General features: G+C 43.0%; 1 protein-coding gene across 2 annotated transcripts; it reads left to right on the top strand.

Annotated features, from left to right (window-relative positions):
- SERINC3 (serine incorporator 3) lies at positions 1-26,675 on the top strand. 2 transcript variants are annotated; one of them, XR_652310.4, is made up of 11 exons: positions 1-217; positions 8,127-8,288; positions 9,155-9,348; positions 10,772-10,851; positions 12,119-12,256; positions 15,529-15,698; positions 17,633-17,723; positions 18,546-18,726; positions 21,600-21,827; positions 22,463-22,740; positions 26,537-26,675. XR_652310.4 is itself a non-coding variant. In XM_003904707.4 (10 exons), exons 1-10 carry the CDS (start codon positions 179-181, stop codon positions 22,599-22,601), a joined length of 1,422 nt encoding a protein of 473 aa, XP_003904756.1. In that variant the 5' UTR covers positions 1-178; the 3' UTR covers positions 22,602-25,439. The 2 variants fall into 2 exon arrangements, 1 of the variants encoding a protein (XP_003904756.1); XM_003904707.4 differs by lacking the exon at positions 26,537-26,675 and having other exon boundaries at positions 22,463-25,439.
- The last annotated feature ends 315 nt before the right edge of the window (positions 26,676-26,990 follow it).

The following is a 26,990-nucleotide window of genomic DNA, read 5'->3' as shown; positions in this document are numbered from 1 at the left end:
TCGGCCGCTTCGGTCGTGGACGGTGGGCGGGGCCACGCCGTGACGCATCCGTGCGCCGGTGGAGGGCCAAGTTTCCGGCTTGAGGAACCGTCGGTTTCTGGGGAGACGCCTCAGCTGGCACTTACCACCGCATTAGAAAGCAGCCTCAGGACCTGCCACCTCCATCACTGGCGTCACCATGGGGGCTGTCCTGGGTGTCTTCTCCCTCGCCAGCTGGGTGAGTTCGGGGTCCCGAGTCCTCGCCGGACCTGCGGTTTGTGGGGAAAGGCCTCAAACCCAGACCTGCACGGGCCTTGGCTCCAGAGGCCCTCGGGATGTCAGGAGGCCCTGGGCTACACAGGGTGTCCGGGGCCCCAGACCCAAATCCAAATCCGCGATACCCTTAGGTCGGGATCAGGGGTCTCGCCCTCTGGGTTCCTCGGGAAACGGAGGAGGTCGGCCGCCATTGTTTACAATTCGGATGGCTCCGCCCTGCGAGGCTTCCTGACTGTGGGTTCCTCCGGAGCTGGAGTGGGACCAAGGAATGAGAGCTCCCAGCGCGGGAGCTCCGGTTCCTCCCGAAGCACCTCTAAAGGTGCCATCTTTTAATTCTGGGTGACTCAAGTAACATTTTTATCCCCTATCACGGGATTTGCCAAAACTGCAGAGTACGTGGCAAAGCTGGGATTTTAGCGGAGGCTTGTCTGCAGTTCTGGTGCAAGGGAAAGAAGGCTTTAGATTGTTACTCAAAATTGGAAACCAGGGCCTGAATATTTTGGGACTGCTATAAGTCATTTATCCGAGGGTAATCACCCCAGCATTCCTCTCTTCGAGAACGTTTGTGACAGTGAAGTGAGTAAGTAAATGGGTTTAATCACCTAGTAAACTGTAAACATTTTAAAGAGAAAATTTTGGGGCCTATAAAAGAATATGCTGAGTTCCCTCATTTACCCTCTTCAGAGTAGCGTGATTCCTTGATTCCTCATTCTCCAGCTGATGTAATTGACCAAGTGTGTAGAAAAAGCACACTCAGTTTTCTCCTGCTGCACTCACAACACACTTTTGACACCAGATACGTGGTGTGTGGGGATTTTCTCCCAAACATCAGGCAAACAGTCGCTCTGCAGGGGATGCCCTACAAGTCAATTCCGAAGCTCTCTACTTGGAGATAGCATCAAATCACACAAGTTGAGGGCTCAGTCTCACAAGACTGTGCCCACTTTCTGTGTCAATGGCAAGCCTCAGGTTGTTTTACCTGTGCTTCTGACCGGCCACCTATAAATCAGAGTTTCCATGACCTCCCTCCTTGGCTTTGATTAATGTGGTCACAAAACTCAAGGCAACATGTTTACTGGTTTGTTATAAAACTATTTTATTTTGTGTATTTGTATATTTTTAATTTTAGATTCAGAGGGTACATATGCAGTTTTGTTACAGGGGTATATTGCCTTATCCTGAGGTTTGGGCTTCTAATGATTCCGTTGCCCAAGCCGTGAACACAGTATCCAATAGGTAGTTTTTCAACCCCTGCCCCTCCCCTCCTTCCCCACTCGTGGAATCTCTAGTGTTTATTGTTGCCATCTTTGTGTCTGTGTTCCCAGTGTTAGGTCCCACTTGTAAGCAAGAATATGCTGTATTTGGTTTTCTGTTTCTGTATTAATTCACTTGGGATAGTGGCCTCCAGCTGCATCTTTGTTACTGCAAAGGACATGATCTTCTTTTTTATGGCTACTATTAATATATTTTTAAAGATACAGATGAAGTGATATGTAAGACAAGGTATAGGGGAAGGGGTCTGGAGCTTCCATGCTCTGTCTGGGGCAGTGGCACCATCTTGGCTCTCTTCAACCTCTGCCTCCTGGGTTCAAGCGATTCTCATGTCTCAGCCTTTTAAGTAGCGGGGATTATAGGTGTGGGCCACCACGCCCAGCTAATTTTTGTATTTTTGGTAGAGACGGGATTTCACTACGTTGGCCAGGCTGGTCTCAAACTCCTGGGGTGTGAGCCCCCATGCCCAGCCAAAAGTTCTTCTGAACTTTGTCCTTTTGGGCTTTTATGCAGTCTTCATTATGTAGTCAGCATTCATTGAATCATTGGCTTTTGGTGACTGGCCTAACCTTCAGCCTCTCCTCCTTGGAGGTTCAGGGGTGAGACTGAAAAATCCCAACCTCCTCCTATGACCCTCCCCCATCATGAAGCTTACCTGGGGACTGCCAGTCACCAGTCATCTCATTAGCATACAAAAAGACACTGGTTATTCCAAGGATTTTAGAAATTGTATGCCAGGAAGTGGGAACCAAACGTACTTATATTTCACAGTATTACACCAGGGATTCTGTTTCAGCTCTTTCTCCTTTTTTTTTTTTTTTTTTTTTGGAGGGGGACAGTTTTGCTCTGTCACCCCAGGCTGGCGTGCTGTGGCTCAGTCATAGCTCATTGCAGCCTTGAACTCCTGGATTCAAGTGATCTCCCACCTCGGCCTCCCCAGTAGCTGGGACTACAGGTGTGTGGCACCATGCCTGGCTTCATTCCACTATTTTTAAGGGCTTTCTTGAGAGCAGTGGTTTTCTAATTTTTCTGACCTTGACCTAAAGAAAGATTGTACATAATTGATCTGGTGCACCTATATGGAGACAAAGGTTTATGAAATAATCCTATACCATCTACTGTACAATTTCCCTTTTATCTTCTATCACATTAGAAAATCCTGGTGAGTTGAAGGCCGGGAGTGGTGGCTCATGCCTGTAATCCCAGCACTTTGGGAGGCCGAGGCGGGTGGATCACAAGGTCAAGAGATCGAGACCATCATGGCCAACATGCTGAAACCCTGTCTCTACTAAAAATATAAAAATTAGCTGGGTGCATGGTGGTGCGCGCCTGTAGTCCCCGTTACTCAGGAGGCAGAGGCAGGAGAATCGCTTGAACCGGGAAGGATGAGGTTAACAATGAGCTGAGATCACGCCATTGCACTCCAGCCTGGTAACAGAGCGAGATTCCATCTCAAAAAAAAAAAAATCCTGGTGAGTTGATTTTTACAATCCGCTAGTGGTTCAAAATCACTATTTACAACATACATTCTTTAAAAATATAGTTACAAAAGTCATTAGTTAAGGAGTGAATTGTTAATTTGAAACATTTTTTTCTATCATGATAACTTGAAATGCATTTTGGCTTTGATTGAAAGCTAGGATTTGAACTGATGCCATCCAGGCATTTCTATCTATATGGTGCCTTTATATTTCATTAATCCCTTTTATTCAATAGAAACAGTAAGGAGTTCTATATACCAGAGAGTGGAATGAGTAAGGGAAAGAATAATAGAGAGTGAAATCAGAAAGGTAGAGAGCAAAATCATGTTGATACCCGTTATATGGTCTTGTAGGTTTTTAAGGACTTTGGCTTTTACTCTTAAGTTATATGGGAATCTGTTATAGAGTTTGAAAAAAGGAGTGATATGATCTGGGCCTGTGTTTTGACAAGGTGGATTATCGTTGCTGTGTGGAGAATAGATGGTAGAAAAGTAAGGGTAAAGCAGTGTAGGCAGGGAAAAATCTTCCTCCAACCTTTTGGGTTCTGTTTCTAGGGCTTGTGAATTTAACTGACAAAACAGATTATTTAGAGGAACAAGAGTTTATGCATGCAAGACATGTTCACACAGGAGTGCTCAGTAATAGTAACTCAAAGGGGGTGGTTAGAACTTGAGGCTTTCTTTTTTTTTCTTTTTTTCCTTTTTGAGACCAAGTTTCACTCTTGTTGCCCAGGCTGGAGTGCAATGGTAGGATCTCAGCTCACTGCAATCTCTACCTCCCAGGTTCAAGCGATTCTCCTGCCTCAGCCTCCCAAGTAACTGGGATTACAGGCATGTGCCACCACACCCAGCTAATTTTGTACTTTTAGTAGAGATGAGGTTTCTCCATGTTGGTCAGGCTGGTCTTGAACTCCCGACCTCAGGTGATCTGCCCGCCTCAGCTTCCTAAAGTGCTGGGATTACAGGTGTGAGCCAGTGCATCTGGCCAAGACTTTCTAATTTAGTAGGAAAAAGGAAGCTGGGAGAAAGGCTTCTATGAGAAGAGCAAATAGGTTTCCTTAGGAAAGACAAGTTTGTTTTTAGAATAGGAAATGAGAAAGTTTGTGGTTGGCTGGGCGCGGTGGCTCAAGCCTGTAATCCCAGCACTTTGGGAGGCCGAGACGGGTGGATCACGAGGTCAGGAGATCGAGACCATCCTGGCTAACATGGTGAAACCCCATCTCTAAAAAATACAAAAAAACTAGCCGGGCGAGGTGACGGGCGCCTGTAGTCCCAGCTACTCGGGGAGGCTGAGGCAGGAGAATGGCGTGAACCCGGGAGGCGGAGCTTGCAGTGAGCTGAGATCCGGCCACGGCCACTGCACTCCAGCCCGGGCGACAGAGTGAGACTCCGTCTCAAAAAAAAAAAAAAAAAGTTTGTGGTAGTACTTGTTTATGCAGGTATGGCAGGTCTTTCGAGCTTCTTCATGGCCTTAAAACTTCTCTGGAGAGGGACTTTATGGCAGCCTCATTTCCCAGAAGTTGCTGCTTTTAGTCAGACAAGAGAAGCTCCCAGAAGGCTTTTTTTTTTCTTTTTCCTGCATCTGTTGAAGCTCAGATGCCTTCAGCTTAAAATAATCTTTATAACAACTCAGAGCTTTTTTTTTTTTTTTTTTTTTTTTTGAGACTGAGTCTCACTCTTGCCCAGACTGGAGTGCAGTGGCGCCATCTTGGCTCACTGCAACCTCTGCTTACCGGGTTCAAGTGATTCTCCTGCCTCAGCCTCCCTAGTAGCTGGGATTACAGGCATGTGCCACCACGTTAGGTTAATATTTTGCATTTTTAGTAGAGATGGGATTTCACTGTGTTGGCCTGGCAGGTCTTGAACTCTTGACCTCAGGTGATCTGCCTGCCTTGGCTTCCCAAAGTGCTAGGATTACAGGTGTGAGCCACTGTACCGGCCAACTCAGAGCTTCTGAATGGATCCCTACAGCTGTGAGATGGGAGCTTTTGAACTTAATCCAGATGAGAGATAATAGTTGTGGCTTGGACAAAGGTGATAGCTAAGGGTACTGTGAAAATGGTCAGATTCTGGATATATTTTAAGGATAGAGCTGATGTACTGACAAATTGGATGAGGATTTTGGGAAAAGGGAAGGCATTCAGGATGACTCCAGGCTTTGGGCCCAAGCAACAGGAAGAATAGAGTTGTCATTTACTGAAATGGGAACATGATATAACATATAGTAGGACAGATTTGTCGCACAGATATTTACTGAGTACCTGCTATGTAAAGCTACAAAGGATGTAACATTGTAAAGATAGTCTCCCCTTCGAGATATTTACATTCTTAAGACAACTATAGGTAAGTTAAGTTTATTAGTTTGCCGGGGCTTCATAACAAAGTACCACAGACTGGGTGGCTTAAACCCAGTGATTCTTTTTTTTTTTTTTTTTTTTTTGAGACGGAGTCTCGCTCTGTCGCCCAGGTTGGAGTGCAGTGGCGCGATCTCGGCTCACTGCAAGCTCCGCCTCCCGGGCTTACGCCATTCTCCTGCCTCAGCCTCCCGAGTAGCTGGGACCACAGGCACCCGCCACCTCGCCCGGCTAGTTTTTTGTATCTTTTAGTAGAGACGGGGTTTCACCGTGTTCGCCAGGATGGTGTTCGCCAGGATGGTCTCGATCTCCTGACCTCGTGATCCGCCCGTCTCGGCCTCCCAAAGTGCTGGGATTACAGGCTTGAGCCACCGCGCCCGGCCAAACCCAGTGATTCTTATCTCTGAATTCTAGAGGCTGGAAGTCTGGGATGAAGGTGTCAGCAGGGTTGGTTACTTCTAAGGCTGGTGAGAGAGAATCTGTATTATGCCTCTCCCCTAGTTTTTTTTTTGTTTTTTGTTTTTTTGGTTTGCTGGCAGTCTTTGTCCCATTTTCCCCTTTTTAGAAGGACACAGTCATATTGGATTAGCTGCTCACTCTACTCCATATAACCTCATCTTAACTTACTACATCTGCAATGACCAAGTAAGGATACATTCTGAGGTATTGGGGATTAGGACTTCAACATAAGAATTTGTGGAGGACATGCCTCTGCAGTGTTTGGCCTATATTGTAGTTAAGAATTGGATGGAGACAGACTGGCTGGTCAATTTCCCATTGCTATTGCAATTACAAATAATAATGGCTACCACGATATATTGAGCCTGATATATATGTCAGACATTATACTAGGTGCTTCATATTCCTGACATCATCTCATTCTTTACTCAGTAACCATGTTCGAGTAGGTGGTATTATGCTCGTTTTTACAGATGAGAAAACTGAACTTTTTTTTTTTTTTTTTTTTTTTTGAGATGGAGTCTCGCTCTGTCACCCAGGCTGGAGTGCAGTGGCGTGATCTCGGCTCACGGCAACCTCCACCTCCCAGGTCCAAGCAATTCTCCTGCCTCAGCCTCCCAAGTAGCTGGGATTACAGGTGCCTACGACCACACCCAGCTAATTTTGTGTATTTTTAGTAGAGACAGGGTTTCACCATGTTGGTCAGGCTGGTCTCGAACTTCTGACCTCAGGTGATCCACCCGCCTCGGCCTCCCAAAGTGCTGGGATTACAGGCATGAGCCACCGCGCCCGGCCGAAAACTGAACTTTTTTAGAATGAATGTTAGCACCTTGCTGCAGACCACACAAAATTATCATAAAGTGCACACAAGATACCATCTATAAAAAATGAAGATTATTCCTGGGACCATATTTTAAGGCCAGAGTTATCCATTGTTTACGTCTGCTAATTCTGAATTAGCCTGTCCTTGTAATATGACTTGATAATGTCACCCCTCAGAGCAATGTTTTTTTTCAGGCAGTTTCCTAATCAAGCGTAGTGACTCAAATTATATCCTCTCTTAGCTGGGCATGGTGGTGCTTGCTTGTACTCAGGAGGCTGAGGCCAGAGGATTGCTTGAGCCCAGGAGTTTGATGCTGCAGTGAGCTATGATCACACAACTGTGCTCCAGGTTGGGCAACAGAGTGACACCTTGTGTCTTTAAAACAAAACAAAACTAAACAAAGCCTGGGTGCAGTGGCTCACGCCTGTAATCCCAGCACTTTGGGAGGCTGAGAAGGGCGGATCACTTGAGGTCAGGAGTTTGAGACCAGCCTGGCCAACATGGTGAAACCCCGTCGCTACATAAAAATTAGCCAGGCATGGTGGCACGTGTCTGTAATCCCTGTAATCCCAGCTACTGGGGAGGCTGAGGTAGGAGAATTGCTTGAACCCAGGAGGGTGAGGTTGCAGTGAGCTGAAATGGTGTTACTGCAGTCCAGCCTGGGTGACAGAGTGTGACCCTGTCTCAAAAAAAAAGGAAATAAAATTATATCTTCTTTCATGTAGTGTGGTCATTAACAGATTTTAGCAGACTAAAGATCTAGGTTACTCTTTTTTTTGAGACGGAGTCTCAGTCTGTCGCCCAGGCTGGAATGCAGTGGCACAATTCTGCTCTCAGAATTTAATTAACATTTATTGAGCTGTTAATATGTTTCAGGTAGTGTTGAGGTGCTCATTTAATACAGCAGTCTGAGGGAGGAAAATTCTATCATTGAGTTCGTTTTACAGATGGTGAAATGGGGTTAGAGTACGTAACTTGCTGGGATAAAAAGTGGTAGAAATAATATTTACTCCAGAGTCCATACTTTTTTATTTTTTTATTTTTTTGAGACGGAGTCTCACTCTTGTTGCCCAGGCTGGAGTGCAGTGGCGCAATCTCGTCTCACTGCAAGCTCCACCTCCCGGGTTCACGCCATTCTCCTGCCTCAGCCGCCGGAGTAGCTGAGACTACAGGTGCCCGCCACCACACCCAGCTAATTTTTTTGTCTTTTTTAGTAGAGACGGGGTTTCACCGTGTTAGCCAGGGTGGTCTCAATCTCCTGACCTCGTGATCCGCCCGCCTCGGCCTCCCAAAGTGCTGGGATTACAGGCGTTAGCCACCGCACCCGGCCCAGAGCCCATACTTTTAACCACTTCCTCCCAGCCATGATTCTCTCAGTTAAAACTGTAAGGCCTGATTTGCCTTGCTTTCTCTTCTGTGACATCTGTGTCATAAAGGAGTCTACTGAACGCGCTCTCAGGTGACCATGGTGTGCTCATTCCAGGTTCCATGCCTCTGCAGCGGTGCCTCATGTTTGCTGTGTAGTTGCTGTCCTAACAGTAAGAATTCCACGTTGACTCGCCTCATTTATGCTTTCATTCTCCTACTGAGCACTGTTGTATCCTATATCATGCAGAGAAAAGAGATGGAAACGTACCTGAAGAAGGTAAGAAGTAACAATGCCCTTAATGTATTGGTTATTTTTATTTTTATGTTTTGCAAAATTCTAGTTTAATTCTTCATTGTTAATCAAGTTCATTGTAATTTGGAGATTTTTTACTTATACGGGGTATGGTCAGAACACAGAAATATGAGGACGTTAGTCCTTTTCCGGAAATACAGAATGAACATCTTTAGGCTCCAGTCGAGCAACTGAGAAAAAACATTAAAAGAGTGCCTCCAAAACATTTTCTTTCCTTATGTGTTAAAGGTTGAAGCATCTAAACTGGACTAGTTCTTCACCTCTGGAAGGACTCAGTGGTAGCTGGAAAATCTCACGGGAAAGTGGCACACAGCCTCTTCAACCTAAAAGAGCAAAGAAGAGAGAGCATATTTTTGTGAAACAAAGTCTCACTCTGTTGCCCAGGCTGGAGTGCAGCAGCAGGATCTTGGCTCACTGCAACCTCCGCTTCCCGGGTTCAAGCAATTCTCTTGCCTCAGCCTCCCAAGTAGCTGGGATTATAGGCATGATGCACTACCATGCCTAGCTAATTTTTTGTATTTTTAGTAGAAACGGGGCTTCACCATGCTGGCCAGGGGTGGTCTTGAACTCCTGACCTCATGATCCAACCACCTCAGCCTCCCAAAGTACTGGGATTACAGGCGTAAGCCACTTTGCCCAGCCGAACGAGCATTTATATTTTTAAAATACAAGTTATTTATACTGTTTGGTAACAAGATTGTAAATGCATCGGAAGACAGAGAAAAATTCCATAGTCAGTCTCGCAGTTGTTGAAGTAGTTAATTTTCTAAATCCAGTCTTTCCTGTCTAAATATAAATATTCTGATAACATTGAAATTGCTTTTTTCCAGATTCCTGGATTTTGTGAAGGGGGATTTAAAATCCATGAGGCTGATATAAATGCAGATAAAGATTGTGATGTGCTGGTTGGTTATAAAGCTGTGTATCGGATCAGCTTTGCAATGGCCATCTTTTTCTTTGTCTTTTCTCTGCTCATGTTGAAAGTAAAAACAAGTAAAGATCCCCGAGCAGCAGTACACAATGGGTATGTTAGATTTATGATTAACTGGTTACATTATGGTGTGGCTCTTCCTTCCCTTCAGCAGTTAATATTGCCATTCTGATGGAATCAATGGAATATGTAAATGAGTGACTCAGATATATTTCTGGTCTATTATGCATGTGAAATTTTTTAATGTCATTTTCAGTTAGATTGCTGTAACATGGAGGGGATAGGGAGTCTTGTCTTTTTATTTTCTTCTCTTAAATTCCTTTGCTTCATGTTCTTAGATTTTTCTTGAACACCTGTTAAATAGTTGAAGCACTATGTTAGATACTACATAGACACACACTTTCTTTTTTCCGTTGTTTAAAGATAAACAGGTACCTGATAAAGTTAAACAGTGTACAAGAAGTCAGTGAATATATATGTGCTACTGATTTACATATTCTATTGCTTCTGACTCCTGACCACCTTTTACCTATGTTTCCAATTGTCTCCCTTTTTTTTGTTTTTTTGTTTTTGGACATGGAGTTTCACTCTTGTCACCCAGGCTGGAGATCTCGGCTCACTGCAACCTTCCCCTCCCGGGTTCAACTGATTCTCCTGCCTCAGCCTCCCTAGTAGCTGGGATTATAGGCACCTGCCACCATACCTGGCTAATTTTTGTATTTTTAGTAGAGATGGGGTTTCACCGTGTTGACCAGGCTGGTCTAGAACTCCAGACCTCAGGTGATCCGCCCACCTTTGCCTCCTGAAGTGCTGGGCTTACAGGCGTGAGCCACCGTGCCCAGCCGTATTTCTAATTCTCAAAAGACTGAATGGCGTTTTGTAAACTTAATATGTATTATAATCCCCTTTTTACAGATGCAGTAACTGAATTGCAGAGGGGTTAATAAATTGCCTGAGACCTGTTAACCAGTTGGAGGTTGGAGCTAAGATTGAAACTTAGATCTGTCTAGCTCCAAAGCCTGGTTCTTTCCACTCTGCCATACAAGGCAGTCACCAAAGATCATGAACTGAAAATCAGGTGCCAGTGATAAGCTGTGTCATTGTGGGCAAGGTATCTGTGCCCTGTATTGTAAGCAGAGGATTTGTGATTACTTTTCATTCAGACCTTACAGTTAATGGCTCTGTGTGTACCTAACACTGTTATTTTAGAACTCCCAGAATGCTAGAAAAATGCCTACCTTTAAGTGGTAAAAGTAGGGTGACTCTAAATTTTCAGTTTTCTCTGGTAATAAATGTGAGTGATTTGTCCTCTATGCTAATGTTGTCCTTTAATTGTGTGAAATATTAAATAAATTAGCCTATTAAATGAGTAGTCAAATGAAGAAAATAGTCTAGACAATCATGTTGGGGGGAAAAAGCTATTAAGCTATTATTTTTGCATTTCAGAAATGAATTTTTCTCAGTATAATAGTGAAAAAATTTAGCATTTGATAAATGCATTTTTATATTTTAATAGGTTTTGGTTCTTCAAAATTGCTGCCCTTATTGGAATCATGGTTGGATCTTTCTACATCCCTGGGGGCTATTTCAGCTCAGGTAGAGTTCACCTTTGAGGGGGTTAATTTTAAACTATATAAACTTTATAGATGATTGAGTTAAAGCTACATTTTAGGCCGGGCACAGTGGCTCATGCCTGTAAGCTCAGCACTTTGGGAGGCCAAGGTGGGTGGATCACCTGAGGTCAGGAGTTTGAGACCAACCTGGCCAATATGGCGAAGCCCTGTCTCTACTAAAAATACAAAAATTAGCCAGGCATGGTGGTGCACACCCGTAATTCCAGGTACTCAGGAGGCTGAGGAAGCAAAATCGCTTGAACCTGGGAGGCAGAGGTTGCAGTGTGCCAATATCGTGCTACTGCACTCCGGCCTGGGTGAAGATCAAGACTCTGTCTCAAAAAAAAAAAAAAAAGAAAGAAAGAAACCTACATTTTAATTACTGTTTTGCAGAACTGACAATTAAATGAGATGGTATCCAATTAATAGGACTCAGTATCTGCATCTCTCTCTCATAGAGAGAGAGAGAGAGTCTCTCACTCTTGTCTCTCAGGCTGGAGTGCAGTTGCATGATCTCAGCTCACTGCAACCTCCGCCTCCTGGATTCAAGCAGTTCTCTGCCTTAGTCTCCCAAGTAGCTGGGGTTACAGGCGCCCACTACCACCACGCCCAGCTAGTTTTTGTGTTTTAGGTAGAGATGGGATTTCACCATCTTGGCCAGGCTGGTCTCGAACTCCTGACCTCGTGATCCACTTGCCTCAGCCTCCCGAAATGCTGGGATTACAGGTGTCAGCCACCATGCCTGGCTGCTACTCATTAATATGTGGTTTTGAAGTCAGGAGGCATTCACTGCACCTCTCAGGTTTTCTGGAACCGTATGTTAATCTTTTGGCAATATCTTAATAGTTTGTGTTCTCACTTGATGCAATACAAAGCTAATCAGAGAGCCTGTCAAAATAAGGACTTAGAACTCTTGTGCTCCCGTATCTGTCTTAACCTACTTCCTTAGCATGCATCAGGTGACATCTTTAGATTTCTACTAGGATTTTCCCACCTCTAAAAGAAAAGACTTACAGTATCATTTGGAACTCAGGTCCCAGGCTCCCCTTGGCACAAGCTAAAACGTATTTTAAAAGGTCTGAAAACTAGTAGAATGCTTTTAAGAATCCTTTGAGTTTGGAATCTTGCTGTACTGCTAGAGACAGAATGTCTACCACCTCTCTCGTTTTAATTGAAATCCTTTCAGAATGTTGGATCTTCTGAAATGTTACTCTATGGTAGAGAATAACTTGTTCTCTTGGTTCTTGTAGTCTGGTTTGTTGCTGGCATGATAGGGGCCGCCCTCTTCATCCTCATTCAGCTGGTGCTGTTGGTAGACTTTGCTCATTCTTGGAATGAATCATGGGTAAATCGAATGGAAGAAGGAAACCCAAGGTTGTGGTATGCCGGTAGGTATCTCTACTCACCTATGTTAGCCATACTGCTACATTAAGCAGGGTGTACAATAAAAATCATGATTATAGTCCCAGCAGCTATAGTCCTCAGCGACAGAGTCCAAGGTAGGAGAATGGCTTGAATCCAGGAGTTCAAGACCAGCCTAGGCAGCATATTGAGACTTCATCTTTGCATTAGAAAAAAAAATTGCCAGGCATGGTGGCATACACCTATAGTCCTAGCTACTCAGAAGGCTAAGGCAGGAGAATCTCTGGAGCCCAGGGGCTCAGAGCTGCAGTAAGCTGTCATCACACTGCTGTACTCCAGCTTGGGTGACAGAGCAAGACCCTGTCTCAAAATAATAATAAAATTAAATAAAAGGGAAAAAATCTATAATTTCCTGAATTTGGCTCTGAATTATATGCATCACTGGAAGACAGTAGCACAGATAATATAAATCGTTGGGTTTTCCCAATTTATTTATTTTGAGAGTCATAATGTAATTCCTTGTGTTTAGATAAGGAAAAACAGTTATATTTAGTGACTTTAGTTCTGGTTTTGATAACCTTGTTTCCATGGAGAGGAAACTCAGATGGGTTCAACATATGGGACAGCTGGCCACCTACTTTAGGCGGATAGGAGTGAGTAGTCCTTATGGCCTTCTTCAGAAAGGGACCCCATACCTGCTATGAAAAACTTTCTGGTGGAAAAGGGGCACTTAAAATTTCTAGACTGAGTAGGATTTAACAGTAGGTTGCAAATGTATTTTGGCTCTGGTAGAGCGCTACCTACCTTGTGATACACATTTGCACACATTTCTGATTATTTCCTTAGGACAAATTCCTTAGGACAAATTGACTCTTCTGAGTCAAAGTGTATGAATATTTTTAAATGCTTTCAGTACATACTGTCGAATTGCCCAGTTTTATTTTCATTTGATTTGGTTTTAAAAAATATTTACATATATTTTTTAAAATACTATGTTTACCATAAAGACAAATGATAGCACTTTATAACTTTATAAAGACTAAAACATGGCTGGGCGCGGTGGCTCAAACCTGTAATCCCAGCACTTTGGGAGGCCGAGATGGGCGGATCACGAGGTCAGGAGATCGAGACCATCCTGGCTAACACGGTGAAACCCTGTCTCTACTAAAAAATACAAAAAACTAGCCAGGCAAGGTGGCAAGCGCCTGTAGTCCCAGCTACTCAGGAGGCTGAGGCAGGAGAATGGCGTAAACCTGGGAGGCGGAGCTTGCAGTGAGCTGAGATCCGGCCACTGCACTCCAGCCTGGGCGACAGAGCGAGACTCCGTCTCAAAAAAAAAAAAAAAAGACTAAAACATGCAAATCTCTACCTATCTGCAACCCATTTTCCTTTCCAGATGTAGCCACTCTTGTGAACCTTTATGTATTTATGTATTCACCTTGCTTTTGTATTTAAATGTAAACAGGATTGTATTGTATATTGTTCCATGACTTGGCTCTTTTCATTTCCTACATGATGAATATCCTTCCTTACCAGCGAGTGTAGGTATGTCTTACTCATTTAACCTGCATTCAAGCTCCTGACATGGAGTTTACTGTAAGCTGCATGGTATTCCATTCCATACAATTCCATGGCATTCCATAGCAGAGTATACGTAATTCATTTAACCTTTACCCTAGTGTTGGTCATTTAAATTGTTTGTAATGACAATTTTATTTTTATCTATTTTTTTCTTTTCTTTTCTTTTTTTTCTCTCTCTCTCTTTCTTTTCTTTGTTCTTTCTTTCTTTCTTTTTTTTTTTTTGATTGGGTCTCTCACCCTGTGACTCAGGCTGGGAGTACAGTGGCACAATCATGGCTTACTGCAACCTCTGCCTTCCTGGCTCAAGCAGTCCTCCATCTCAGCCTCCCAGGTAGCTGGGACTACAGGTGCACGCCACCATACCCACACTACCATGCCCACACCACCACGACCAGCTAATTTTTGTGTTTTTTGTAGAGACAAGGTTTTGCCATGTTGCCCCGGAACTCCTGGACTCAATTGATCCACCTGTCTTGCCCTCCCAAAGTGTTAGGATTACAAGCGTGAGCCACCATGCCCAGCTGTTATTTTCTTTAATTCATTTTGGATCATACAACTCTAGAAGAATTTAATGAGTTGCAAATTGGTCATACTTTATAATAACAAGTGTAGAAAAATCTTGTATATTCAGATGGGAAAACATTAAGAAGTGTGCTAATAACTTAATGTACATCATTTAATTTTAGACATGCAAAATTCATTGGGATAAGTAGAAACTAGTTGTCTTACATCTGGGCTTTGACTTGAATACAAGTTAACTGAGCTCATGATTCTTGCAGTTGGTCTGAGTGTACTGTATGTGCTGTTTCATGTTTTCTAATTTTCAGAACTACACAGCTAATTGTTTGTTGTTTGAGATGGGGTTTTGTTCTGTTGTCGAAGCTGGAGTGCAGTGGCACCACCTCGACTCACTGCATCCTCTATGTCCTGGGCTCAAGCAATCCCCCTACCTTAGCTTCCCAAGTAGCTGGGGCTACAGCCTCATGCCACTAGGCCTGGCTGATTTTTGTATTTTTTGTAGAGACAGGATTTTGTCATGTTGCCAGGGCTGGTCTGGAACTCAGGCTCAAGCAATCCACCCACCTCAGCCTCCCAAAGTTCTGGGATTGCAGGCGTGAGCCACCATGCTCAGCCAACACAGCTGATTGTTGTGAATTGAAAGGACCCATTACTTAGATATTAAAAAATAGCAAATGAGCCACTTTTCCAGTTCAGGGATGTAGTCTTATTGTTCGTGATGGGAAATAGGTTTAGATAGCCAGTGACTGTAGAGGAAAAAACTGTCATAAAAAAATACCTGTGTGTCTATTCTGTTTTCCTCTAACACCATCCTGGCATGGAGCTTGCTGTGAACTGGGTCATTTTGAGGGTGTAGGGATCATTTAGGTTCCCAAGAAAAGCTCACAATACACATTAATTAATATACAGGTAGCAGTTCACTCTAGCTGGAGTGATCAAACGTCTGGTAATCAACCCATGAAATCAAATTAGGTAATTCAGGAAGTGAATTCAGTTGCTTGGTGAATTTTGGAATTTAACATCAAGTCAGTTAAATACAATCTTGATACTTTAACCTTGAGGCCTTTGTAATTGTACTGTAATTTACCACAGAAAAGTGAAATAATGTCTCCTCATTTTTATATGGAGTGGAAGAAAATTCGCCTTCATTATTAATTTATTACAGTTGAATCATTCATATTGGTTTCCTTTTCTCCAGCTTTACTGTCTTTCACAAGCGCCTTTTATATCCTGTCAATCATCTGTGTCGGGCTGCTCTATACATACTACACCAAACCAGATGGCTGCACAGAAAACAAGTTCTTCATCAGTATTAACCTGATCCTTTGCGTTGTGGCTTCTATTATATCGATCCACCCAAAAATTCAGGTATGATTGTTTACTACTACTTCCTCCTGTGAAAGGTTTTTAATTCTAAGCTTAAAATCTAGGTACCCTTTCTTATGAATTTATGTCTAAGTTTATCCACTTGAACATTTTTCCATATTATAAAATCTTCATAATTATAACTTAAGTAAACAGTATACTATTTCATGCCTATATCATAATTTAAATGAATTTCACAATCATTAAAAAAAATTTTTTTTTTTTTTTGAGACGGAGTCTCACTCTGTTGCCCAGGCTGGAGTGCAGTGGCATGATCTCGGCTCACTGCAACCTCTGCCTCCTGGGTTCCAGCAGTTCTCTGCCTCAGACTCCTGAGTAGCTGGGATTACAGGCGTCCACCACCACGCCCGGCCAATTTTTGTATTTTTAGTAGAGATAGGGTTTCACCATCTTGGCCAGGCTAAACTATTGACCTCGTGATCCACCCGCCTCGGCCTCCCATGGTGCTGGGATTACAGGCATGAACCACCACGCCTGGCCAGGAATGAGTCTTCGTTTTTTGTTGTTTTTTGAGATGAAGTCTCACTCTTGTCCCCTAGGCTGGAGTGCGATGGTGCAATCTTGGCTCACTGCAACCTCCACCTCCCGGGTTCAAGTGATTCTCCTGCCTCGGCCCCACGAGTAGCTGGGATTATAGGCGCCTGCCACCATGCCTGGCTAATTTTTGTGTTTTTAGTTGAAACGGGGTTTTACCATGTTGGCCAGGCTGGTCTCGAACTTGTGACCTCAGGTGATCCACCCATCTCAGCCTCCCAAAGTGCTGGAATTATAGGCGTGAGCCACCGCACGCGGCTGGAAATGATTCTTATGAGTCATTAGCTAAGATATTTTAGGGGAATTAAACTGTGAAAAATAATTAATTTTAATATTTCAAAATAAAACTCATGCTCTTGAGTTTTAAATACCAGAGTTTAGGCTACGTGTGGTGGCTTAACTCTTGTAAGCCAGCACTTGGAAGGCCAAGGCGGGTGGATCACTTGAGGTCAGGAGTTTGAGATCAGCCTGACCAACATGGTGAAACGTCGTCTCCACTAAAAATACAAAATTAGCCTGGCATGGGGGTGCATGCCTATAATCCAGACTACTTGGGAGGCTGAGGGGCAGGAGAATAGCCTGAACCCTGGAGGCAGAAGTTGCAGTGAGCTGAGATTGCGCCATTGAGCTCCAGCCTGGGCAACAAGAGCGAAACTCCGACTGGGCGCCATGGCTTATGCCTGTAATTCCAGCACTTTGGGAGGCCGAGGTGGGCAGATCATCTGAGGTCAGGAGTTCAAGACCAGCCTGGCCAACATGATGAAACACCTTCTCTACTAAAAGTACAAAAATTAGCCGGGCGTGGTGGCGGGCACCTGTAATCCCAGCTACTCAGGAGGCTGAGGCAAGGAAAAGCTTGAACCCGGGAGGAAGTTGCAGTGAGCTGAGATTGTACCACTGCACTCCAGCCTGAGTGACAAGAGCAAGACTCCATCTCGGGGAAAAAAAAAAAAAGTTTAAAAAAATTCATGGAGTTACAGATATGAAATATGAAAATTCTATCTAGACATCACCTTTCCTTTTAAAAGTGAGAAAACAAGTCTCAAAGAAGTGATAGGTGTTACCCAGCTACTAATTAGTTGCAAAGCTGATCTTCAATCTTTTCACTATACCAAGGGAGTAGAAAATCAAAGGCCTTCTGTGATGAACAGGAATTTCTAGGATCATGAAATGCCTTGAGAACCAGTAGTACTTGCTTCGTCTTTCTGGGTTCTTTTGCAAGCTAACTGAACTGAAAGGTTACTTGTCACCTTTCAACTCTCAGGAAGAATCCGAAAGTTCTCAGTTACTGATAGTTGAATGAATCCCAGAGAAGTGTACTGCATTTTGGAAAGTCAGCCCTTGGCAGTCCCTCTGCCACTGTTTTCCTTTTGATTCCATAGGAACACCAGCCTCGCTCCGGCCTCTTGCAGTCCTCCCTCATCACCCTCTACACTATGTACCTCACCTGGTCAGCCATGTCCAATGAACCTGGTAAGGGAACGTCAATAACACATTTTTTTGATAAAAAGAAAGTAGGAAATCAGCCCTTACATAGGTGGTATAAAAACTAGAGCTAGAGCAAATGTGAAACAAGCAAACAAAACTTAAACGTACAGTGTTCACTGTAGGTTTGTAGGTATTTGCCTTTCACGTTTTAGTCCCCACATCTATTCATAGCTATTTATAACTGACACCCTAAAGGGTTAGAGTCCTTCAGATGATCTAGGCTTTACCTAACCTAGGCTGAGTCAAACTAGTTAAGAGCTCTGGTCAAGGGCAGCCTTGTTTTGGCCCTTTGTTTTGACTGAATTGTAGTTTGATGTCACGGGCTGTAGAAAAAACAGCTGTGGGAAATCTTATTTTGTAGTTATTGTAGGATTGTTTCTCAGGAGGATATTCTATGGGCTTCTTTTAAAGGAAAACGATAAATGCAGACCCCCCCCCCCTCCACCAATGATAACTTATTTTTTGTTCTTAAGTAACTATGTAGAAACCAAAATAGAGATAAACTTCTGTGCTTAAAACCTTGGCACTCTTTTAAAGAATTAAAAAGATTTGTCAGTCAAACTACAAAACCAATAAAATCAATAATGATGTTTATGGAATTTGACAGATTTGTTCTTTTCTTTGTTTCCTAATTCTAAGTCATTGATTGTGACCAAATGTGTTACTGACTGCTGAGTTTCAGATTTTTTAAGTAAAGCATTCCCATGTTTCACATCGTGACTGAATGATATGTAAGGAACTCCCCAAGTCCTATCTTGAAACAAGATGAGCTGTAACCAAGGATAATAAAATTTTTCTCATTTTCAGATCGTTCCTGCAACCCCAGCCTGATGAGCTTTATTACACGCATAACTGCACCAACACTGGCTCCTGGAAATTCAACTGCTGTGGTCCCTACCCCTACTCCACTATCAAAGAGTGGGTCTTTACTGGATTCAGATAATTTTATTGGACTCTTTGTCTTTGTTCTCTGCCTTTTGTATTCTAGGTAAGTTAAAAGGTAGTTAGAACAAGATTTTCATGGAGGTTGATAATAAAGTGAAGAAACTGTTTTGCTTTCATAAAGCAGCATAAGAAATTAAAAAACTTCACTCCCTTTAATGAAAAATTCTTTACTTGCGTCAGTTACAGAGCTGTGTACATATATATATATATATATATATATATATATTTTTTTTTTTTTTTTTTTTTTTTTTTTGAGACAGTGTCTTGCTCTGTCACCTAGGCTAGAGTACAGTGGTACGACCTCAGCTCATTGCAATCTCCACCACCTGGGTTCAAGCGATTCTTCTGCCTCAGGCTCCCGAGTAGCTGGGATTACAGGCACCTGCCACTATGCCTGGCTAATTTTTGTATTTTTAGTAGAGATAGGGTTTCACCGTGTTGGCTAGGCTGGTCTTGAACTCCTGACCTCAGGTGATCCTCCTGCCTCGGCCTTCCAAATTGCTGGGATTACAGGTGTGAGCCACCATGCCCAGCCTGTAGTAAGTTTTGAAATTAGGAAGTATGAGTCCTCCAAATTTGTTCTTTTTTTTTTTTTTTTTTTTTTTTGAGGCGGAGTCTCGCTCTGTCGTCCCCAGGCTGGAGTGCAGTGGCGCGATCTCGGCTCACTGCAAGCTCCGCCTCCCGGGTTTACGCCATTCTCCTGCCTCAGCCTCCCAAGTAGCTGGGACTACAGGCGCCGCCACTACGCCCGGCTAATTTTTTGTATTTTTAGTAGAGACGGGGTTTCACTGTGTTAGCCAGGATGGTCTCGATCTCCTGACCTCGTGATCCGCCCGTCTCGGCCTCCCAAAGTGCTGGGATTACAGGCTTGAGCCACCGCACCCGGCCCCAAATTTGTTCTTTTTCAAAATTGTTTTGGCAGTTATGGGTCCTTTGCATTCCCATGTGAATTTCAGGATCAGCTTGTCGATTTCTGCAAAAAAAATGTAGTTGGGATTTTTATGGGGAGTACTGTCATCTCAGCAATATTAAGGCTTCCAGTCTGTGACCATGAAGATAACTTACTAAAGTCTTCTTTACTTAAATCATTTATTTAGGTTTTTAATTTCTTTCAGTGGTTTATAGTTAGTTATTAGTATACAAATCTTAAACTTATTTTGTTTTTAAGCATTTTATGCTAAATTCCAAGCATTTTATTCTTTTTGATGGTATTATAAATGAATATATGTTTTCTTAGCTTAACTTTTGGGTTGTTTATTGCTAGTGTATAGAGATATGATTGGTGACCAGGCACAGTGGCTCATGCCTATATTCCCAGCACATTAGGAGGCTGAGGTGGGAGGATCGCTTGAGTCCAGGAGTTTGAGACCAGCCAGAGCAAGATAGTAAGACCCCATCTCTATAAAAATTGGCCAGGTGTGGTGGTGCAATCTGTAGTCCCAGCTACTTGGGAGGTGAGATGGGAGGACCAACTGAGCCCAGGAGGTCAAGGCTGCAGTGAGCCATGATTGCACTACTGCAGTCCACCTGGGTGACAGAGTGAGCCCTCATCTCAAAAAGAAAGAAATACAATTGATGTGTGTGTGTGTGTGTGTGTGTGTGTGTGTGTGTGTGTTTAAAGAGAAGTCTTGCTCTATCACCCAGGCTGAAATGCAGTGGTGTGATCATAGCTCACTACAGCCTCAAGCTCCTGGTTTCAAGTGATCCTCCCACCTCAGCCTCCTGAGTAGGCTCAGGTGTGTGACGGGCACACACCATCATGCCCAGCTAGTTTTTAATCTTTTCAGAAACAGTCTTGCTGTGTTGCACTGGCCAGTCTTGAGCTTCTGTCCTCTAGCGTAGCGATCCTCCCACCTCAGCCTTTCAAGTAGTTGGGATTACAGGCGTGAGCCTCCACACCCAGTCCTAATTTCTATATATTGATCTTGTATCCTGCAACTTCGGTGAACTTATTTATTGGTTCTAATAGTTAGCATGTGTATGTATTCCATAGGATTTCCTATATACAAGATGAGGTAATCTACAGATAGAGATAGTTTTACTTCTTTTCTAATCTGGATACCGTTTATCTCTTTTTCTTGCTCTGGCTAGAACTTTACTACATTGTTGGATAGAAATGGTGAGAGTAGGATCTTTGTCTTGTTCCTGACCTCAGGGGAAAAGTTTTTAGTCTTTCACTGTTAAGTATGATGTTAGCTCTGGGTTTTTCCTTTATTCCTTTTGTCAGCTTGAGGCAGTTCTACTTTGGCTGTTTTTATCATGGAAAGGTATTGGATTTTGTCAGATGTTTTTTCTGTGTCTATTGAAACCATCATGTAATTTTTGTCTTTTATTTGTATTTTCATTTTTATTCAGTCATTTAACAAACTTTTAGTGAACATCTGTAGTGCTGGAAATACATAGACTAAGGTCATTGTTAAGGCATTCTTTGAATAGCAAGGAAGACAGGAGTGATAAGTGCAGTGACAGAAGGAAGCCTAGGAAGCTGTGGGAAGTCGGAGGAGTGTCTTGTATAACGTAGCCAGTGAGGGGTGATGTCAGGGAAGGCCTTCCAGAGGACATGACAGCAAGTCAGAGAAGTGAAGGATGAGTAAGTTAGCTGGAAGGAGGTTGGCGCATGGTACATTCCAATCATAGAAGCAGCACTTGTGAAGTCACGGAAACAGACACTGAGAGCATAGTGTGTTTTATGAAACTCCTAAGCAATTAAGCCATCATAACAAGTAGTAACTGATGACAGTGCCATTAATCTTATGATGACAGGTGGCAGTTCAGAACTTTAAGCAGGATCTTCAGAAAGCTTTCAGTCTCCAAAGTAGGAACAGCTCAGCAGTAAGTGTCTTGTATACAGGCCAGTGGCAGCAGTTCATTGTCATGGCCCCTTTCTGATTTGTCTTCCTTGGGATCACTTTCCAGCATCCGCACTTCCACTAATAGCCAAGTAGACAAGCTGACCCTGTCAGGGAGTGACAGCGTCATCCTTGGTGATACAACTACCAATGGTGCCAGTGATGAAGAAGATGGACAGCCTCGACGGGCTGTGGACAACGAGAAAGAGGGAGTGCAGTATAGCTACTCCTTATTCCACCTCATGCTCTGCTTGGCTTCCTTGTACATCATGATGACCCTGACCAGCTGGTACAGGTAGGAGACACAGACAAAACAGACGGAAGATCATAAAACCCTTGGATGGCCTATAAAATCTCATCCATTGTCCTGATCTCAGAACCCTTGCTCTTACTCATATTATGAAGTTGGGTTAAATACTCTTGACTTTATCGCCTCTAGCATTTAAAACCCATTGGAATTCTTTGCAGTGCAAATCGCTGGGAGCTCTTACAGAGTTGAGTTAATTGAGAGAAAATCATGACATAAAGCAATCTGACCCATCTTTGTTCACTAATTTTCTGTGTATAGAGATGGCCATGTCAGAGCATTCTGGTTCAAATAATAATGTACTAACAAAGAAAAGTTTCAGGGAGGCTATCTCAATCTAGACTTTTGCCAATAACTAGGAACATCTAAAGAACTTTGCCCTGATAGTCTTTCATGCTGGCAAGAGGAAAAGTCATTTGAAAGACAGAGTCAATGAGTTCTTTAGTTCTTGGTCATAACTACTAAAAATAGCAGCTTCCTCTGGCCCCTCTACAACCCTACTGGGGGGTAGTGTCAGCCAAGTTTCACTGGAGAATTTCTTGGCCTTGGCTGGGGGGCTGCAGAAGGCTGACAGAAGTCAGGTAGACTGGTCTCTTCTACCTGACTCTCTCTTGTTTTCTTAGCCCTGATGCAAAGTTTCAGAGCATGACCAGCAAGTGGCCAGCTGTGTGGGTCAAGATCAGCTCCAGCTGGGTCTGCCTCCTGCTTTACGTCTGGACCCTTGTGGCTCCACTTGTCCTCACCAGTCGGGACTTCAGCTGAACCTCTGAGTGCCAAGGACACCACTGAAACTCACAAAGGTCTCCTTCACCGAAAACTCATATACCTTTTAAGTTTGCTTCAACTAAAATATTAAGTGAATGCTTTGCAAGTTTGACTGTATCCAGGTTTATATCAGAAGGTGAGATTGAATAATGCTTGATGCAGAATCTAAACTTCTCATTTATCTGTATATTTTGTTTACTTTTAAGGATATAGCACAAAGGGAACATTTTTTGTTTAAAGTGAACTACAGCTGTGCTGTGAAGAGAGTTCTTTATAAAGCCTGTAGGTTCTTTCAACTTTGGTTTAAAATGTAAGATAGGAAAATGTTGGATATTTGAGGCCATGCTTAATATATTTATATTGCAGTATCCTTTAAAAGCAAAAAAAAAAAAAAAAAGCATTTATATTACAGTTTTCCTCTATGAAAGTCCTTACTTATATGATACAAGCACTCTGTTTTGTGCTTAAACTCTTCAGAGGGGTAGCATCAAAGTTCTTGGGGAAGGATTGTGTATGTGGGTCCCTTCCCTAGAAGAATGGTTGCTGATTCCCAAGAAGAATGGCTACTGCTTCTACATCTTGAGTTTTTTAATTTACTTTTTGTACACTGTAGTATTGATACTGCTTGATTCAAGTCTGGTGCTTTGCCAGATGTATTAATTTCAATAAATGCTTTGTGAGTTTGGTTAAAATGAAGATTCACTTGGGAAAACACTGCAGCTTTAGTTTGTGTAATTATCTTGTTATGAGTATGTAAAAGTAAAATGCATGTGAATTAATTATATTTGCACTACGAAGGTATTTGGTTAAAAAAGAATTTTAAGATTTTAATGCCCTTTCTTTCAACAACTTTTATGAGTTCGCAGCCATTCTTTATTTTCTGGATAGCCAGGTTTTATCAGGCTTCTAGTCTGGATGCTCCTATTCCTTCTGAAAATTATTGTCTGGCTAGTGAGCAAAGTCTTGAATTTATTCAAAAGTTGTCCTAAATATCTTCTCTAGGTGAGACACTTGGTAGATGAGAGACAGGGAAGGCATTGTCAAGAAACATTTTCATGAGAGGTGGTATGCAAAAAGGTAGAATAAAATAGTTCTTTCAACAAAGATTTACTGTCTGTTCTGCACTAGACCCTGTAGGTTTTGGGGCACAGTGTTAAACATGATAGAGGCCCTGCCCTCTTGGACTTTAATAGCTTAGAGCAGACAGCAAATGAGCTGACATTTATAATATGGCAAATTAGTGCTGTGGTTTAGGAATCGGAGAGAACTCAAAGGAGAGGTATTTGGTGTAATGGTAGGCTTTCTGGGGAAAGTGATATTTAAGCCAAGAACTCTTAGAAGTTAGCTGAGAGAGAGATGGGAAATGAGATGACGTTTCTGGAGTAGATAAAACTGCACGTTAAAGGCAGGAAGATGAGAAAAAAAAGTTCAGTAAAGCTGGAATGGGGAAATGTAGTCAGGGACTGAATTATAAAGGGCTTTATCAACCTCAGTAAAGAGTTTGGACCGTATGTTGAGGGCGGCTGAAAACATATTCATAGTGTCGTGAACAAATTTTATCTTCAGTCACTTGGGCTGATTTATATAATGGATTTAGAGAGATGAGACCAGGAGCAGTCCATATGAGATGTGAAATAGAAAAGTGGAATAATGGGGAGAAAATGACAGGTGAGGGCTACTTAGCAATTTTAGTTTTTTTTTTGTTTGTTTGTTTTTTGAGACAGTCTCACTCTGTCACCCAGGCTGGAGTGCAGTGGCCCGATCTAGGCTCACTGCAAGCTCCGCCTCCTCGGTTCATGCCATTCTCCCACCTCAGCCTCTCTAGTATCTGGGACTACAGGCACCCGCCACCACACCCGACTAATTTTTTTGTATTTTTAGTAGAGATGGGGTTTCACCATGTTAGTCAGGATGGTCTTGATCTCCTGACCTCGTGATCCACCCGCCTCGGCCTCCCAAAGTGCTAGGATTACAGGCGTGAGCCACTGCACCCGGCCAGCAATTAGAATTTTAACACTGGCAGTTATGAATAATATGAGGGAGAGATAGATTTCTGAGTGATTCTGGTTTAACCATCTGGGTGGATAGTGGGTTCCGTTTATTCAGGTGGCAAACAGGAAGAACGTGTTTGAAGAAGAATGGAGGTAGGTGGTCCGTTAAGAATGGTTAAGAGGCTTGGGAGTCAGACTGCTTGGGTTTGCATCCCAGCTTTGCTGTTTTCTGGCTGTCAAACTGGTCAGCTAGTATTTGTTGAGTACATACTATGCTTTATGACCATGGGCAGCTGAGCCTCAGTATTGGTGCCCAGTATACAAGATTGTTAAAGAATAAAATTATTTTGCAAAGTGTAACCCATTTTCAGCACTGACAGTAGCTGCTGATCTCATTATGGGCTAAAATAAGACAATATTCAAAGGTCAGAGATGTTTAGCCAGAATCTGATGGAGGCTGGATTTCAGATGTTGTTACAGAATTAAACAGAGGAACACAGAGGGGACAAGCTCAGTTAGGGTGGAGGTGGGGGGTAGGGAAGCAGGACTTGATATAAATTATTGGAATCATTGTCTTTTAAACCAGTGGTTTATGTCAGGGTATAGCATTTCAAGGGATTTGAGGGATAGATGGGGACATGTAGCCCCTTATTTTGCCGGTGTCAAGCAGACACCCCACTTTTCTTTACAGTAGCGGGGTCAGCTTAAGTGCTCTAAAGGTCCTAAACTTCCAAACATTACAGTGCCCCATCCCCTGCCTTAATGTGATTCAAAATACAAACAGTGTGAAACTGTAAAATCAATGTAACAAAGTCCAATAAAGTTTTTATTTTTTTCTCATGATGATAACTTTGATATTAATTTGAAGTAACAAATGCCCTTTAAAAGCCGGGAGGCAGTGTCCCTGCTTTGCTTGGTCCTACCTTAAGAAGTAATGAAGTCTGCCTGTTAGTAGGAAACACAGTAGTTTAATCAAGACTCAAGTGAATTATACATGTGAGTGCTGAATTATACACAAGCATAAGTAAGCCAGCATTCTGAGTAAGGCCAGGATCATCGTTTAAAGCAGGGGAGTATTTTGAGTCATCTGATCTCAGGGTGGCATCTCATTCCAGATGACTACCTTTGTGTTTCATCACTATGAAAGGGCTTGCCTAGCCTTGGGGAACGCGGGTTGGGGCCCTGGCTTTCAGATCAGGGACATGCTCTAGGAACTCATCAAAGGCAATAGCAGTGGCTGCCACTTTTACCTCGTTAAAGCTGGGAGAAAGCTTCTAGGTCCATGCTGGACTCCTTTACTTTTTCTAGGTTGGTCTTGCGGGGTACCTGGTTGGGAGGTAGAACTTTCTCTTGATAATCAAAGAGACTGCCTGCCAAAGAGTAGCCATGGACCTGGTTCTCAGTATAGAGGTGTTTTTTTTTTTTTTCTTTTCGGCTAGTCAAGTGAGGAATGGAGAAGGAACAAAGAAATCTGTAACTGGTTCTTTTTTCTTCTTTTTAGACAGAGTTTCGCTATGTTGCCCAGGCTGGAGTGCAGTGATGCCATCTTGGCTCACTGCAACCTCCACCTCCCAGGTTCAAGCAATTCTTCTGCCTCAGCCTCCTAAGTAGCTGGGACTACAGGCACGTGCCACCACACCTGGCTAATTTTTGTATTTTTAGTAGAGATGAGATTTCACCATGTTGGTCAGGCTAGTCTCAAACTCCTGGCCTCAGGTGATCCACCTGCCTCAGTCTCCCAAAGTGTTGGGATTACAGGCACGAGCCACTGCACCCGGCTGTTTTCGTTTTGCACATTCAGGCTTAAGCGAGTATTCACATAATGAGTCTTGCATTTGATCTGTGCAGATTGATAACAGATAGTAGGCTTATGCTTATTAATGGAAGCTGCTGTTCATCTCTTTACTCCTGTTGTGTTGGTCTGTCCATCCTGTTACCTAGGCACCCAACTCAGTGATGTCCTAATTGCTGCTGGATGACTCAAGCTACAGCATGCCTATGTTCTCAGGTGAAGAAGAATAATAGAAACCACCTAGATGGGTAGGTGTACCAAGCATTAAATAGACAGTATCCACATGCCTGTAAGGTGGTGATTATTTCCCTCCGTCCTTCCTTTTATATATCAGTTTGAGGCTTAGAGAAGTTCATGACTTCTCTAAGTGGTTACTAACCCTGTGGTTACTCAGTAAGAGCCGGGGCTTGGCTTAAGAGTTGTTTTTTCAATTAGACCTCATTGTCTCTTGGCCCATAAGAATATAAGAGACAAGATTTATTAGAGACATGTAGGGGAGTCATCTGGCTCATTAATGACTCATCACCAACTCACCAGATCTACCATGGGAACCTAGTTTTTGTCTACTCTCAGGCACAGAGTGTTTTGCCTCTCTACCCATCA

The sequence above is a fragment of the Papio anubis genome, chromosome 16 (assembly GCF_008728515.1).
Source record: "Papio anubis isolate 15944 chromosome 16, Panubis1.0, whole genome shotgun sequence".
NCBI lineage: Eukaryota > Metazoa > Chordata > Mammalia > Primates > Cercopithecidae > Papio > Papio anubis.
Note: the sequence above shows the minus strand (reverse complement) of the source record. Positions and strands in the feature narration are given on the sequence as shown.

Excerpts from the sequence above, each read along its gene's own strand:
- SERINC3 (XM_003904707.4), top strand. The coding sequence starts at position 179 with ATGGGGGCTGTCCTGGGTGTCTTCTCCCTCGCCAGCTGG. Across the intron at positions 218-8,126 it reads TCTTCTCCCTCGCCAGCTGG|GTTCCATGCCTCTGCAGCGG; the intron begins GTGAGTTCGGGG and ends TGCTCATTCCAG. Across the intron at positions 18,727-21,599 it reads CTCTGCCTTTTGTATTCTAG|CATCCGCACTTCCACTAATA; the intron begins GTAAGTTAAAAG and ends ATCACTTTCCAG.